This window comes from Schistocerca nitens, chromosome 3 (assembly GCF_023898315.1).
Source record: "Schistocerca nitens isolate TAMUIC-IGC-003100 chromosome 3, iqSchNite1.1, whole genome shotgun sequence".
NCBI classification, from domain to species: Eukaryota; Metazoa; Arthropoda; class Insecta; order Orthoptera; family Acrididae; genus Schistocerca; species Schistocerca nitens.
In genome coordinates, this window is record NC_064616.1 from 530,055,684 (window position 1) to 530,074,381 (window position 18,698).

The 18,698-nt window shown below is 39.1% G+C and overlaps 1 protein-coding gene across 2 annotated transcripts in view; it reads right to left on the reverse strand.

Annotated features, from left to right (window-relative positions):
• Window positions 1-18,698, reverse strand: part of LOC126248444 (uncharacterized) — a 474,060-nt gene that overhangs the window by 8,004 nt on the left and 447,358 nt on the right. For both annotated transcript variants that reach the window (XM_049949424.1, XM_049949422.1), the window contains exons 6-7: window positions 15,967-16,029; window positions 15,749-15,855 (exon numbers count right to left, since the gene is read on the reverse strand). In XM_049949424.1, coding sequence (XP_049805381.1) covers window positions 15,749-15,855; window positions 15,967-16,029 — 170 coding nt within the window. The remainder of the gene's footprint in view (window positions 1-15,748; window positions 15,856-15,966; window positions 16,030-18,698) is intronic.

Sequence of the window (18,698 nt, forward strand, 5' to 3'; positions counted from 1 at the left end):
TTAAAATATTTCATGTACTTTTATATAATTTTTTTTCTTTTTTTTTTTCCTTCACTTTAAAAGTTAACCACTAATTCAAATTGTAAACAGCCGGGCTAGTGGCCGCACATTCTTCTCCCCATCAACAGATGGCAGCACTTTCACCACTCTTGTTTACCAATTTGCTTCCTCCTTTGCACCCACTACTCCATTCTCTATGCTCGTAGGTAGCACACTACACCTTGTACATGTCCACCGCGGCGCTCTGGTGGTCACAGCACCAAGTGTAAGTGCCCTGGTATTCTTTGAATATTTCTCTACAGAGGCAGTTGTCCATAGCACTGTCTGGTGTCACTTTTGCATTAACCTAGGTTTCACAGCACCTAGCCCGACTGGCGATTTTGAAATGTTTTTATTTTTTATTTTTTTATGAAATGTTTTGTTTTTTTATGTGTATTGCTATGTGTAAGAAGTATTTCCCATCTCATGCTAGTTTTAGTATGACACCTGAAGATGGAAGTATAAGAGCCTGAAACCAGTCATGTGATAAAAGAACTGTACAACTGTAGTGGTATTTTCAGCCACTGGTATAATGCTCAGTTGCAGTTGTTTCTCCCACAGGATTGTTTGTTTAAGAGAGTAATTCCTCAAGCCATTTAAGAACAGTGCAGTGACACATTCTTACTGAACAGCTAGTAACTGTTGCTATTGTGCATTGCATGTATATCATGAATACAAAGCCCACAGAACTGATTGTTGAGGCACATCATAATTTAGCATAGTTTGACTAGAACTGTACTTCTTAACAATACTGCCCTCTTTGCACTCAATTTGTGTAACCTGAAAACTGCCTTGCAGTTATTACTGCAAGAGACTTAACTATTCCTCTCATAATATAAGTTTCCAATTTTTTAAGGAGCCGCTCATGAGAAATTGTATCAAATATACATGAGAGATCTAGAAACAAACATTTCACAATTTCTTTGTCTTCAGATTTCATTAACATTATTGTAGAATGGCCAGGCAGTGTGATGTAAACCATATACAAGTCAAGGGATTAGAATTGTTTTTCATGTGGTATCAGAAGATGGCAGTTTGTTATTTTCAGTAATCGTAATACTGCTAAATTCTTCAATATTTATCTGTCTAATATTTTTGCAAAAGTATTGTGGCAGTCAGTTGTCACACAATTTTGTGCTTTCTGTGAGGTGACCTCTGTTAAGTGAATATTTAGGTACTGTTTACTTCCTCATGTTTACGTGCACCCACAAACCATGGTACACATCACTCTGCTAAGCACTATTTCTTTTCAAGTGTTCAGTTGTTTTTTTCCATTCAGTAGTTCAATTAGGCATTAGTGTTTTCAGGTTATTGTAAAATTAATACCATCTTTGATAAAAACAGATGTTGCTATCAATTACTGTCTCGGAGTAGACTTGGAGTAGTGAAGTGACACAATAATGGAGTTGGTTGGTTGGTTAGTTAGTTCATTAGTTTGTGTCATGCTGCATGGACCATTTGTACAATTAATCATAATTATGTGGAATGAGTCCTTTTACATCCACAGTACACATTTATTTGTAAATAAAGCTACATCCAGGTCAATTAAAAATTACATTTTTTAAATACAAGTGTGAATTAGTTATTAGCACTCATTATCTTTTACATATTACAGAAACAGAAATTCATCGACAGAATAGAACAAGTTGTGAAGGAGAAACTTTTTGTTTTATATCACTCAGTAAGTGATCAAAAATTTTAGTGACAGAATTTGCTCCCCTTTTTGTGGTAAAGACAACCTTAATGTGGAATAATGAATGTCATTTCCTTTTTCTGGTATTGTAATTATGGGCATCATTGCTCCCTTCTCAGCTGTATGGCTTATTTACAACTTGCTTCTTAATGGAATAAATATATTGTGAAGTAGTAGTCAAAATTTGTAATTCTCTAAAGAGATGTCTCAAAGATGATCACAGATGAGCACCCCATTTCATTCTTAAGGCATGTATTTGAGCAGTAGAGACTTTCATTTTTAAAGACGAGCTGGCCCAGAATGTTATTTATAATGACAATATTGAATGAAAATGTGTGAGCTATGCCAACTTACTGATTTGACTCCTATCAAGATTTGCAATGAGTCTAAATGTAAGTGTGGTTGAACTAAGTTGTTTTACTAGTTCTAAGATGTGTTTTTTTTTTCTTTTTTTATTTATATTGTCATCAATATGGACACCTTAACATTTGAAGTTCCCTCTCCAGTTGTTATTCCCTCATCACATGTGAAACGTATTGTTTACATGGTACCTCTAGATAAGCAGAACTGAATATGTTGTGTCTCTTATACATTGAGAGAGAGAGAGACTGTTTTCAGAAAACCATTCGGTAATACTTTTTTTTTTTTTTACTATTTCTTCTGTTGCTGTATGTATGTTTGGATTGATAACAATATTACTGTCATTTACAACAAGAACAAATTCTGCTTACTGTGTGTTAGACAGGATGACCCAAAAGACTGTTAACATTTGAAAATGCATTAATTCATAGAGTAATGTAGAGAAATAGGTAAAACTTAACACACATGCATGAAATGACATGGTATTTTATTGATACCAGAAGAAAGTATGCAAGGACTGGTCAACAGATGGTGCTGGACAGCAACACTTCAGTGACCTCATGAGAATCATGTACAAAATTAGCTGCAGTGAAAGAGGGAGTCAGATGCTCAGGCAACTGCAGCATGTTCGCTTTGCCATAAAAGGCACTGTCAGCAAAATTTTACTGCCAAAATGGAGAATCCACTACTGCAGCTTTCGTTTTTAAATGGGTTAAGGTCCTCTGATGACTAATGCTGTAAAGAAAATGATGACAAAGTTCAAAGCAATGAGTAGTTTAGATGATTCGCCCCATTGTGGGCAACCACACGCAAGTGCTACTTCTGCTTGGCCAGTTGACAAAGAAATGGAGACTTTAGTGGGTTCATCAATGAATGGTGAAGTCAGCCCTTACAAAGTTGCACATTGCAGTGGTATTCCACACACTACTGTTTGGAGAGCATTAAAGTGTACTCTCCAATGATATACGTGAAAAATCTGACATCATCATCAACTGTTAGCCACCAATCTTGTGACACAGAGATCATTTGCAGTGTGGGCAGTTCAGAAAATTGGGGGTATATGACGATTGGTTGTGCAATGTGTTGTGGGCCAATGAAGCCCATTTCACATTCCACGGGGATGTCAGCACCCACGCCTGCAGACTTTGGGCTACTGAGTTACTGAAAATCCTAGACCTGTCATGAAAACCCTGTTGCATGATGAGAAAGTCATGGTGTCATCTGGATTTATCATATCATATCTCTCTTTGAGAAAATCTGAGGTTTAGCTTTTCAAACTGTCAACATGATGGGTGTGTGGTACATCAATATGTTACAGAATAACATTAACCCTAGCCTCGCCAATGAACACCTGCTGGAAGGTATGACTTTTACACAGAATGTCACTTAACCCCATATTGCTACACATGAGAAAGATTGCTTGTGCATATCATGTGGTGAGGATTGAGTGCTGAGCTGCCACTTCTATCATGCTTGGCCTTTCACAGTCACATAATACCTCCCATATTGTTGTTGTAATCAACAACAACATGTGGCTTTTGAGCAATTCTCTTTGAATTTACATTTAAAAATGTATTGTTATGGAAGGTGCAAATCACAACAACATCTCTTTTTTTTCCTTCCATTTCATCATCATCTGCCTGCCTCCATTCCCTCTTATTCCTAGCTGCATTGTGTCGAAAATGTATGTGCTATTGCTGGTTATTTTGTGCACCGAATTGGGACTGGTGTACCAGTCGTCAAGATAAATGCAGTGACCTTTCCTGAGTAGATCATGTGCCAGCTCTGAAACAATTTGAGAAGTTACCGTTTCTTCTGGATATTGTCTCGCCATAATTAGTGTGCTTTCTGGTGTAAATGCTAAAGTCCCACTCATACCCAGAGCTGTTTTCACAGAGTTCATAAAATTTGATGCTAAATCTGATGTGATTTGATGGAATAGATTGTCTTCATCCAAACTGTCCTTTCCAGAGCAACAATGATTCATCATTGGTGGTGATCTTTCATTCTGGCATGTATACTGTTCTGAATTTACATCACAGGTGCTCCCTAACTGAGTGAATTTTGAACAGTTTCTGCTGATAGTGGCTATTGGATCATATGAGGTGATTTCAGCAAAGTGGAGGAATTTCAATAAAAGATGAAACCATTTTTCACTCATCAGTTTCCTGAAGAAGGGTGTGTCAGCTGATTCATTCTTTTTGAAAGTGCATCTTGTGTTATGGTTTGTGAAGAATGCTTTTAAGTATGAGCATTCCAGTAAGTGTTTTCACCTCATCCACTGTAGTATCCTGCCCACTGTGAACCCTGGAGCATGCTGCTAAATTGTAATGAGAAGTTATGAATTGTTGTACATGTAATTTCATCTGTTCAGCTTATATTTTGTACAAAGCAACGTCCACAAAACTTACAAAATAACTGATCACATCATATTGTTTTAGAGGCCCAACTGTACCATAACAAATATTTATCACCAACTGAACTAATGTCCACAAATGCTCTAGGTACCATCTGCTGCAATAGTGTCACATCACCAAATATTTCTGAACTGACGTCACTTTCACTAGCCTCAACATCCATATTTTGAAAAATGTCACTGAAATTATCATCACTTTCTAAAATTAGTAGCTCTGTCTCTGAATCTAACAAATAATTTTCCTTTCACCACTGCAAAAGATCACTCACTAACATGGTGGTAAACACACACAAAAAATGCGCACTTTTCCTGCTGCTTCACAGGACACATACTGTTGACACACACTTCAGTGGAAAATGTTATAACTAGCCCAAAATATGCCATGTTACCTGAAGAGAGTTGCCATCTAGTGGACAAAGCTTAATTAATACTACCCTTTCAACAGCAGACTGATAACTCGTCATTCCCAACAGCTACTAGCCACAGAATGTAGTGATTGAATATATCCATTCAACTCATAGTGAATTAGTAGATTGTGAACACACATAACTGTGATGCCCATTGAGAGGATTAATCTTAACTTATGGGGATCCCAAATTCTTGAACAGTATTCAACAATGTGTTGCATCAGGATTCTATATGCCGTCTCCTTTATTGATGTGCTACACTTTCCCAAAATTCTCGCAATAAAATGAAGTCAACAATTTACCTTCTCTACTAATAACCTGATATGCTCATCCCATTTCATATCACTGATGTGAATGTGTCACACAGCACACTAATAATGATGTAACAGAAAGTTATAGGATTCTTTTTCCTACACATACACATTAACTTACATTTTTCTCGATTTAGAGCAAGCTATCATTCATCAAATCAATCAGAAATTTTGAATAAGTCACCTTGTACTCTCCTACTTTCATTCAGTGATGACACCTTCCCATACACCGCAGTGCCATCAACTGACAGCTGTAAATTGCTGTTCACCCCATCTGACAGATCATTTGTGTATACAGAGAATAGGAATGGTCCTATCACATTTATTTCACCACTGCAAACTGTTTCAGAAACCAAAGAAAAATGGTGGAACATATTTGTTAAGTGCAGTATCATACAGTAATTTATTTTCTGCATTTGAAGGATAACACCACCACAACAAATCATACTGAGTTTATGATACCAATGCATCATCACATGATGCAGTGGTTAGATAGAACAGATGCATCCAGTGTGGTCTAACAAGTCTGAATGACAAATTTAATGGAAGACCATCAATATGTTAAAAACAAGAAATCTTACGAGAAAGGGAGACCCTGGTGCTTTTAGACCAATGTATCAAAACAAGATAGTGCAAAAAGTGCAGATCTGTCATGTACAGATTTTGATCTTGCATCATATTTTAAGCATGATAGAAGTGACCACCTACTCTGTTCCACAGCTGCTCACACCCATTCAAAAACCACAGCAACCTGAGGCAGCAGTGGAAGTGTTGCAGCTCTAAGAAGCCAATCTAGATGATGTCACTAGCAGCTTATTCACCATGGACAAGTGCTAGGCGTAGCACTGTGACTCAGACAAATGGGAAAAGCAAGCACCAGCACCAAAACAGGTGAATACCCAGCCATCATCAGGGAAAATGATGCTGAGTGGTTTTTGGGACTGTTAAGAAGTGGTGTTAACAAATTATGCTTTTAAGGGGGAAAACCATCACAGGAGAACACTATCAAAAATTCCGGAAGAGGTTATGACAGGCTCTCAAGATGAAGTGTTGTGGTAACTATCCAAGGGGGTATTTTTAATCCCTGACAATACACTAACTCATTCTGAACAGGACGAGGTCGCACACGGTACTTCTCTGGTCTTCCAAATTTTGCCTCACTGCCTCTATTCTCCTAACATGGCATCCAGTGATTTCTTTCCCTTTTCTCAAATGAAGAAACAATTCTGTTACAGGTGTTTTCAGGATGATGACAAGGTGATTTTTGAGGTGAAACATTTCCTGAACAGCCAAAATTCAGACTACTTCAACCAAGGTCTCTGCCAAGACATCTAACATTGGGGTAAATGTATTTCTCTGTAAGGCTGATTGTGTAGAGCAGGACTATTATCATCACCTAGTCTCACAGTCACAGCTAGAGTTTTTTGGCATAATACACTCCTGGAAATTGAAATAAGAACACCGTGAATTCATTGTCCCAGGAAGGGGAAACTTTATTGACACATTCCTGGGGTCAGATACATCACATGATCACACTGACAGAACCACAGGCACATAGACACAGGCAACAGAGCATGCACAATGTCAGCACTAGTACAGTGTATATCCACCTTTCGCAGCAATGCAGGCTGCTATTCTCCCATGGAGACGATCGTAGAGATGCTGGATGTAGTCCTGTGGAACGGCTTGCCATGCCATTTCCACCTGGCGCCTCAGTTGGACCAGCGTTCGTGCAGGACGTGCAGACCGCGTGAGACGACGCTTCATCCAGTCCCAAACATGCTCAATGGGGGACAGATGCGGAGATCTTGCTGGCCAGGGTAGTTGACTTACACCTTCTAGAGCACGTTGGGTGGCATGGGATACATGCGGACGTGCATTGTCCTGTTGGAACAGCAAGTTCCCTTGCCGGTCTAGGAATGGTAGAACGATGGGTTCGATGACAGTTTGGATGTACCGTGCACTATTCAGTGTCCCCTCGACGATCACCAGTGGTGTACGGCCAGTGTAGGAGATCGCTCCCCACACCATGATGCCGGGTGTTGGCCCTGTGTGCCTCGGTCGTATGCAGTCCTGATTGTGGCGCTCACCTGCACGGCACCAAACACGCATACGACCATCATTGGCACCAAGGCAGAAGCGACTCTCATCGCTGAAGACAACACGTCTCCATTCGTCCCTCCATTCACGCCTGTCGCGACACCACTGGAGGCGGGCTGCACGATGTTGGGGCGTGAGCGGAAGACGGCCTAACGGTGTGCGGGACCGTAGCCCAGCTTCATGGAGACGGTTGCGAATGGTCCTCGCCGATACCCCAGGAGCAACAGTGTCCCTAATTTGCTAGGAAGTGGCGGTGCGGTCCCCTACGGCACTGCGTAGGATCCTATGGTCTTGGCGTGCATCCGTGCGTCGCTGCGGTCCGGTCCCAGGTCGACGGGCACGTGCACCTTCCGCCGACCACTGGCGACAACATCTGTGTACTGTTGAGACCTCACGCCCCACGTGTTGAGCAATTCGGCGGTACGTCCACCCGGCCTCCCGCATGCCCACTATACGCCCTCGCTCAAAGTCCGTCAACTGCACATACGGTTCACGTCCACGCTGTCACGGCATGCTACCAGTGTTAAAGACTGCGATGGAGCTCCGTATGCCACGGCAAACTGGCTGACACTGACGGCGGCGGTGCACAAATGCTGCACAGCTAGCGCCATTCAACGGCCAACACCGCGGTTCCTGGTGTGCCCGCTGTGCCGTGCGTGTGATCATTGCTTGTACAGCCCTCTCGCAGTGTCTGGAGCAAGTATGGTGGGTCTGACACACCGGTGTCAATGTGTTCTTTTTTCCATTTCCAGGAGTATATTTAAAGTCTTATGACTACCTCTTGTATCTCACAAGTACAATGAAAATAATGTTGTGGACTTTATCCAGGTTACAGAAAACATGGAGGATTTATGCAAAGGATTTGGTGAAAAATAAATGAAAGTACCCACAGTAGTTGGGCAGGAAACAGCCTGTCCAGCAACTTATTCTATAGGATTAAAGAAGGTCTGGCTGTAGCAGCACCACACACACAAGTATGGGTTTTTGTAAAGGTTATGTAACATCTTGATCAGCCCCATTTAACTCTGCTGTCAGCAATGTACCCTAACATTTTAATGAATTGCTGCTGAATGATTTAGACAACAACAAAAAATCTGGAAACCTTAGTCAGCTGTTACAAACTGACTTTATTAATGAATTTCCCAACTCATGTACCACCAGATAGCAAAACCACAATTGATATCATTTTCATAAAATTGATGAAGCTGAAAAAGTTAAACATTTAACGACCTGTTCATTTAATATCTGGATATATATTGCAATAGCAACAACAAACACAATTTACGGAACACAGTACTTTCAACACATTAAGTACAAGTACAGGTTGTGTGTAACACTGAACAAATTGACTGGACAACAGTAACAAAGGTTACAGAATAGGCTGAGCACTCATTTGAGATTGCTTAAATAATACTGTTTGTTTGGTGGCTCACCAGAGCACACCAGGGGGTTGACCCAGGTGGCACCTGTAAGTGAGCCTGTGAACTGTACAGATCTCTGAAATTGCATGCATCATGAGTGAAGGTACATGAGATAACTAGTAAAAATGAGCAGTATAGCACCATACATCTCTGGGAAATATACTGGTGAAACATTAAAGCTTATTAATGATATCAGAACACAGAACTACAAGAGTAACAAAAAACAGGTGGAATGAGATGAGGCATACATTGAAATAGACATTAAAGCAAAAATAAATTCATTTCATAATAAATATGTGCCTATATTTTACAGCAGCCTTTCCAAACAAGTTTTCATCACTTTTTAAATATAGCAGCAAATGTAGAGTCAAATATGTTACTTCAGGTGAAGAAGTGTCATGTGTACTGAAAATGTTAGCCACAAAATTTAAACAACTTTTAGAGGCAGCACTAACATCCTTCAGTGAAATTAAGACAATTTCAAAGTACTCAACAACTAAATCTCACAATGGGCTGATGGAACTTTGAACAGGAGCTTTACTAAATAGATTCAGATACAGATTAAAATATGGCATCAAACCTCTTTACAAGAAAGCTGGTAGGAAATATTTTATTATCTATCATCCAATTCCCTCACTAATAACTTTTCTCAAAAATATTTGAGAAAGTATTGTGCTTCCTATTACTGTAATATTGAAGTTGAAATGAACTAAGTAAGTCACCACAGTTTTAATTCAGAAGAGATGCCTGTTTGACATTTATACATTTACTCAATAAATATTACCAGTTGTCCATCTTTTGCTATCAGTACAATCATTTGATAGGATAAAGTGTGGTAAACTCTTAGAAAAAAATTTAAATTCTGTGGTGGTGGTGTTAAGCTCTTTGGAACCAAACTGCTGATGTCATCAGTCCTAAATTTTGTGGAATACATTGTTACAAATAAAAGGATTATAGCATACTTAACATAAAATTGCAGCTGAATAATTTAGACAATGCAGGAAGGAGAGAACATTTTAATGAAACTGGAATAATCATAAATAAAGGTGCACAATGTTAAATTTTGTAACATTGCTGTCTTCATATGCTCCATTTGTTTGTATGTTGCATTCAATGTCAGTCACACTGCAACTAAAGAGAATCCATTGAAGTCTGTACAATTGATGTTACTTTGAAATGCTGAACCATAGGCAAAACATCAATTGTATGTTATTTTATGGCACTTTCTCGAAACAACTTCAGTGTGGTTGACTACAAAAGTTTTCAAGAATTAATACGTTTCTTACAGGGAGAGTATTTTCAGTGGATTGTTAACTGAATATTTTCAATGAATGTTTTCCTCACAAGAATCACAGATATTTAAATATTTGCACATTCCATCAATTACATTTCCTACAACTTCTATGATGTGAAACATGTGAGTAGGTTCAAGGGCAAAAAAAAAAATGGTTTAAGAAGTCAGCATTAAATGTTTTCCACATGGTTAGATCTGAAAAATTTTCTATCCTCTTACAAGTTGCCATTCATCTTCCAGAATATTAAAAATACACAATACCGGTCTAGCCCCCAATGCAACAAACATCTGTATGGTCATCAATGAGCAGGTTTACAAATGACATACTTTTTCTCAACAGAAACATGGTCACATCCAGGTCATTTAGATAACTGTATTTTTACTTTAGCTTAACCTACAATGAAATCTAATAAACACTGCCCAACTTTACATCATTGGTTCCCGTATGATAATTTGTAGTGGAGGGGGGGGGGGGGGGGCAGACCTGGGAGTCTGGAGAATTTTTAATATTTTGGAAGCCAAGTGGTGCCTTGCAAATAGCCATTAAAAGGTTCCAATTCTGACCACCTTAAAAACTTGCAGAACTTTTAAATCAGTTTCTTGAAGGAAAAATGCCTAATTAAACTATATTCTTTCGTTTGCCTCAAAGGTATGAGGAGAGGGGAGTGGCAGGCTGTGGGCCCCCTTGGCCCTGGATGTGGGTGTCCTTTCCTTACACAAATGATATAGATATATTTGGGAATTCATGTGGTGTAGTGGAGTTGTTAAGCACTTATTTTGGTTTGTTTCTTAAAATTGTTTTCATTGTATGTTAGCACATTTAATTCCCAAGGAAGGTGGTAACATGTTTTTAGAGTACCTCTTTTTCTCATTCATGGACATGAGAATGACTACACTGTAGGTAATGTAACTGATGTTGTTCCTGTAATCCGACAAAAAGTGTGTGACCGTTGACAGTTCAGTCCAGTGGAGAGGATATGATGTCACTACCCAGATAACATTATTGACAAACCCAGTTCCCCTCTCACATACCAACTGGTCTACAAATAAGGGGCACCCTATTGTCATGCTGTTTGTGAGAGCACTAGTAGGGAAGAACTGTCCTTCATGCTGGCCTGGCTTGTCACTTTATTCCAAAGTGTTTATTAGTGTTTTGGTCCAGAAAAATAATGATTATCAAGAAGAACTGAATGCTACAATTTTCAGGAAATAGTGTTCTAATTTTTGGCACCAAAACATTCCCCTGGATTCAATTATAGTAATAGAAAATGCACCATATAACTCCACTGCCTTAAGGAATGCTTCATCTGTGCTTTGAAGGAAGGTCACTATTTTATTTGGGGTAAAGAGAAATGTGTAGTTTAAATAAAAACCTTGAACCTGGCAAGAATAAGAAGGTAATGAATCTTCTAAAGCTGTGCAGACCAAACATCGCACACTGTCATGTCAATGGACTGGCTGTGGCTAAGAGCATATTGTTACCAGGCTTCCTCCATCGCACACCCATTTCAGTCCATCTGAACTTATATGTAACTACATGAAGTGTAACATAGCAAGAAACAATAAAAAGTTTATTCCAAAAAGTGGAAATGTTGACAACTAGTGTCACCAAAGTTAACCAGACGACTGGTGTCAAGTTGTGAGCCATATTATGATGGTACTTGAGGAAACATTGATCAGTTAAGGGTTGCTGATGGAACAGATCAAACAGATGATAATTTTTATCAGCTCCAGAATGAATTGTGGGTCTGAGGAAGGGGACACTAAGAGTGTCATCCTTTGGAATTGTTCTGTTTATACTATGATTTTGAACATCTATGAAATATTCATTGCTGTAAGCACCACATTCAGTACTACCACTTCCTTATTACTTAACAATGCTTCACATATGGTCAGCTAACAGCCAAGTTCTGACAATTGGTATGGCATGCCCAACACATGCTGCCAGCAGTACTACCCTCCACTAACTCCTCATAGAACTGTCAAAAGTCATACGTTGTTTTAATAGCATAGTGGTCCTGAGTCTATAAATGCTACTCTTATTTTCAATTTGTGACTGGTTCCTCACAACACACTATATAAGAGAGGAAATTAATTGTGAGGGTAGCAGTAGCATATATAGTTCTTAACTGCCTATATGAGGTCTGAGGATGGATACCGGTTACTATCCTTAGAGAATGTTTTTGTGCAGTGGATGCTTTTGCAGACCTGCAACAGAATATTGTTCCACTAAATATTAATTAATGAAAGTATGTAAAGTGTTGCTTTCATCACAAAAATCAGTTAATATGTGTACATGAACTGTTGCTGAACTATACATTATGATTAGGTCTATAATGCATGATTCTCAATTTAGATTCTGATTAATATGTACAGTCACACAGGAAACTGAACACTAACTTTTACACATTTTCTTTCCTCTATGGTATATTTTTGATAATGATAAATACTACTTGGCACATATGCATTGTACCTGTTATTGCAGCTCTATTATGATTTATTATGATACTTGCATCATTAGCAACTAATTCTGTTATAGGTCATTTATAAATTGAATGTTAAGGAACACCAGTAGTAATTTGTTCCCACTCTGAAGGAGAATCATTGGGAGAATGGCATAATCTGTCTAACATGGCACTTTATGTTTAGTATCAGTTAAATATACTTACTCATTGTGCCTTGAAAGGCATAAACCTCATGTCTGTCCAAAATAATGTTTTCATTTGTGTAGTTAAATGTCTGTCAGATCACAAAAGTCCCACTGGGTGAAATTTTGTCATTAAGACATTGTAATTTATGGCCAGTGAAATGGCAGATGGCAGTGGAGATTTAGTTTTAGAATACAAATTGTGAGTAACACAGAATCTCATCTTTGCAGATATGCTTAGTTATTCTATTTTCCACCGTAACTTTTGAGAGGGATGCTATTTCTTAAAATGTTGATGGTTATTAATATCTGTCCAGATACCATTCTTAAAGAGCAGTGTAACAATGACATACTTAAGCCTGTCTGGAAAATATATAGTGAAAATTAAACATTAGACCATAAATAATATGGGCAAGTACAATAGTTATGTGAGGAACATATGCTTTTAACATTTGGCCTGTATTATTAACACTTCCATGATACTTTTTTCTTCAAGAGAGTGAATTGTTTCCCTAATTAATAATTAATCAGAGCAGCAACAAGCTGAGTGAATTGTTGTTGTACTGAATCTCAAGTATACCACAAAGCTTTTTCTTCACAACTGACATGACCAAGTTCCTGTACTCTGTTTAGGGAATGATACACTCCTGGAAATGGAAAAAAGAACACACTGACACCAGTGTGTCAGACCCACCATACTTGCTCCGGACACTGCGAGAGGGCTGTACAAGCAATGATCACATGCACGGCACAGCGGACACACCAGGAACCGCGGTGTTGGCCGTCGAATGGCGCTAGCTGCGCAGCATTTGTGCACCGCCGCCGTCAGTGTCAGCCAGTTTGCCGTGGCATACGGAGCTCCATCGCAGTCTTTAACACTGGTAGCATGTCGCGACAGTGTGGACGTGAACCGTATGTGCAGTTGACGGACTTTGAGCGAGGGCGTATAGTGGGCATGCGGGAGGCCGGGTGGACGTACCGCCGAATTGCTCAACACGTGGGGCGTGAGGTCTCCACAGTACATCGATGTTGTCGCCAGTGGTCGGCGGAAGGTGCACGTGCCCGTCGACCTGGGACCGGACCGCAGCGACGCACGGATGCATGCCAAGACCGTAGGATCATACGCAGTGCCGTAGGGGACCACACCGCCACTTCCCAGCAAATTAGGGACACTGTTGCTCCTGGGGTATCGGCGAGGACCATTCGCAACCGTCTCCATGAAGCTGGGATATGGTCCCGCACACCGTTAGGCCATCTTCCGCTCACGCCCCAACATCGTGCAGACCGCCTCCAGGGGTGTCGCGACAGGCGTGAATGGAAGGACGAATGGAGACGTGTCATCTTCAGCGATGAGAGTCGCTTCTGCCTTGGTGCCAATGATGGTCGTATGTGTGTTTGGCGCCGTGCAGGTGAGCGCCACAATCAGGACTGCATACGACCGAGGCACACAGGGCCAACACCCGGCATCATGGTGTGGGGAGCGATCTCCTACACTGGCCGTACACCACTGGTGATCATCGAGGGGACACTGAATAGTGCACGGTACATCCAAACCATCATCGAACCCATCGTTCTACCATTCCTAGACCGGCAAGGGAACTTGCTGTTCCAACAGGACAATGCACGTCCGCATGTATCCCATGCCACCCAATGTGCTCTAGAAGGTGTAAGTCAACTACCCTGGCCAGCAAGATCTCTGCATCTGTCCCCCATTGAGCATATTTGGGACTGGATGAAGCGTCGTCTCACGCGGTCTGCACGTCCAGCATGAACGCTGGTTCAACTGAGGTGCCAGGTGGAAATGGCATGGCAAGCCGTTCCACAGGACTACATCAAGCATCTCTACGATCGTCTCCATGGGAGAATAGCAGCCTGGATTGCTACGAAAGGTGGATATACACTGTACTAGTGCCGACATAGTGCATGCTCTGTTGCCTGTGTCTATGTGCCTGTGGTTCTGTCAGTGTGATCATGTGATGTATCTGACCCCAGGAATGTGTCAATAAAGTTTCCCCTCCCTGGGACAATGAATTCACGGTGTTCTTATTTCAATTTCCAGGAGTGTATTTAAAGAGGCTTGCTTAACCTTTGTAGTCATGGACCCTTTGATCATTGACCAATTATGAAATCATCTTTTTCATTAACAGATTTCCCTGTTTCCCTTCTATCCACTGCCCATATAATTACAATTTTATTTTTAGATTGCTTAATTGATTACATAATATGCAAGACCTGTTGTACTGGTGCTTGATAAATTACAATACTTTCTATAACATAAAAGCAGATGAGATCATTGGACACAAACTGAAAGAACACAAGAATATCTTATTAGTCTTTGTTGTTTTTGTGGCTGCAGTGTCCTTAAAACTGAACATAATCTTCATAAGATGGTAGGTTAAAGTTCAGGACAAGGCTGTAACTGGTAACAATGAAAGAACAACTTACATTACACCATGTGGTAATTTATAAAACTTTTTGTTCCTACATAGCAAGTGTTACATCATTCGAACTCGTCACAACATAAAGGAATACTGTTTTAAATTTCTTCTAGAGTGCCCTAAATCTGAAGAAGTTAAGCACTTTTTCTGATAGAATACATCAGTGTTTATATCCTGACATTGGCTTCATCTTTTTGGGGGTTTGTTAATGAAAGATTGTGTTGAAACAACTCTAGCAAACTATTTGGGTAATTAACCCAATAGCTTTCAATTGGATAATGCCTGAATGTACTAGTACCTTTGCTCTCAGAGTGTCAACAACTGCTGTACAATTTGTTTGACAATCCAAAAGACTCCTCAGCTGTTCATTTGAGCATACACTAGTCTTAGAGAGAAAACTTTCTTTTATATTACTATTAATTTAAATGAATCAGTTCTTATATGTAGATGTATGTAATGGATAAATTACATTCAGACCAGATTCTTTCAATCACCTGGGATATGGCTGCATTGTATATGATTGAAGTATTATACAGTGAAGTACTGAATATTAAGCATTATCAAAAATTCTCATGAAAGTCTATGTATTTTCTATTCATTAGGATCTATTTTGTTTCCTCACCTGCATTTCTCTACCCTAACTCCTTGCTTGTAGTTTCCATCATTATTAACAATGAATAATGTTCGATCATCTGCATTCTGGCCAACCTTAGGGTACAGCACAGTCTCCTGGTGACAGAAAATCTTAATTACTTAAATAGCCATGTTTCTTTTTTTCTAAAATTAGTTGTACAGTATGCTTCAAAATTAATGTTTCAGTTTGTTAAATGTGGTACTCACTTCAGAGTCACATACTGAGTCATCATTGGCATCTGCATCAATTCTTGTTGCAACGTCCTCATACTCACAGGAAGGGGAAAGAAAAACATTTGATTAACATTTCATTACTGTCAGTTAAGAAACACAATATTCATCTGATTAAACACAATATTCATCTGATTAAACACAATACTCATCTGATTAAACACAAAATTTTGTGAAAGTTCTTATTTACTATCAAGTGGAAACAAGTATGTCTATGAAATACAAAATGTAATCTTCATATATTTGCACAACAGGTCTATTTTATTGTTGAGGGTATTTGCAGATAAATCGCTGAGACTGTAAGTAAAAATGCATTGAAAACTACACTCTTTGATTATATGTTTGATAATGTATAATATCTTATGTTTTAATGCTCAGTTGATGATGAAGACAGTAGAAATGGTACATGAGCTAGGATAAGGGGAAGACAGAGAAGGAAATTGACCCTAACCTTTTCAAAAGTAACTACCCCTACATTTGCCTTATGGAATTCTGAGAAACCACAGGAATCATAAATCTGGACATCCTGGAGAGGACTTGAATAGCTACCTTATTGAATGTTAGTCCAGTGTCTTACTAATGTGCCACTTCACTCAGTGTTTGATAATCAGTTGTCTGAGTTTCAGATATAAGCATTATCTTATGGCATTACATTGGGATTTTTTGTGATCTCTCAAAGGCTTTTGATTGTGTAAATCATGGAATACTTCTAGATAAGCTCAAGTACTGTGGTATAAATAGGACAGCACTCAAGTGGTTTAAAACATACCTAACTGGAAGAGTGCAGAAAGTTGAAATAAGCAGTTCACATAATATAGAAAAAACTGGCGATTTCTCAAACTGGGGAACAATCAAGAATGGGGTGCCACAAGGTTCGGCCTTTCATCCTCTGCTGTCCTTAATATATATTAATGACTTGCCATTCTATATTCACGAAGATGCGAAGCTGGTACTTTTTGCCAAAGATACAAGTATAGCTATCACACCCAACAGACATGAATTAACTGATAAAATTGTAAACAATGTTTTTTAGAAAATCATTAAGTGGTTCTCTGCAAATGTGCTCTCATTAAACTGTGACAAAACACAGTATATACAGTTCCACACAATAAATGGAATGACACCATTAATAAATAGAGACTTCAATCAGAAATCGGTAGCTAAGGTAGAATATTCAAAATTTCTAGGTGTATGCATTGATCAGAGGTTGAACTGGAAAAAATACACTGAAGACCCGCTGAAACGTTTGAGTTCAGCTACTTATGTTATTAGGGCCAAGGCAAATTTTGGTGATATACATCTCAGCAGAAAAGTTTACCACGCCTATTTTCATTCTCTGCCTTCCTGTGGCATCATATTCTGGGGTAAATCATCATTTACTAAAAGATTGCACAAAAGCGTGTAATCAGAATAATTGCTGGAGCTCATCCAAGATCATCCTGCAGACATTTATTTAAAGAGCCAGGTATCTTCACTGTAGCCTCCCAATATATGTATTCACTTATGAAATTTGTTATTAACAATCCAAACGAATTCAAAAGTAATAGCAGTGTACATGGCTACAACACTAGGAGAAAGGATGATCTTCACTACTCAAGGTTAAATCTAACTTTGGCTCAAAAGGGGGTAAATATGCTGCCACAAAAGTCTTTGGTCACTTGCCTAATAGCATCAAAAGTCTGACAGATAGCCATATAGCGTTTAAAAGAAAATTAAAAGAATTTCTTAATGGCAACTCCTTCTACTCATTAGATGAATTTTTGGATATAGTAAGTGGGTAATTTCCCCATCCCCCACCAAAAAAAAGTTAAGTGTCATGTAATATTTTGTGTAATGTAATATCTTGTATAGACACCTTTTATTAACCTGACATGTTCCACATCATTACAAAGTGCCGTATTCATGTTCTATGGAACAAGTACTAATCTAATCTAATCTGTATGTCTGTCTGTTAGTTATTGTTCAGTGCTATATTAAGTAGAACATTATGCCGCACAGTCTGCAAATTTTGAGATGGCAGCGTTAGAGGAGCAACATGACTGCATTAAATTTTGCATGAAACTCAAGGAAACCTTTACAGAGACAAACCAAATGATGGAGGCCTATGGTAATGAGTACCTAAATCATACTCAGTGTTACAAATGGTTCACATGTTTTAAAAATGGCCAGATATAAGTTAAAGATGACCCTCATTCAGGATACCATTCAATATCTGCCAACAAAACTCATGTCAGGAACATCAACACAATTGTGCGTGCCAATGAAAGACTGATTGTTCAAGAGATTGCAGAAGAATTTAACATTTCATCATGTCATGAACTCCTGACACAGCATGTTCGAATGCATTGTGTGGCCACCAAATTCATTCCACGGCTCATGAGTCAAGACCAGAAAGACCTTTGCCTTACAGTCTGTGAAATATAGGATTGTGAAAATGAGAACGAGATGTTCCTTAAGAGAATCATAACTGGTTATGAGACATGGAACTATGGTTATGATGTTGAGACCGAGGTTCAGTATCCACAATGGGTCTGGAAAGGTTCTCAAAGACAAGAAAAGCTAGTCAGGTCAGGTCAAATGTCAAAGCCATGCTGATAGTTTTCTTTGACTTTGAAGGATTAGTTCATCATTAATTCATGCTACAGGGACAAACTGTTAATTGATGACCTTATCAGGATGTATTTTGATACCTGTGAGACACTGTGACC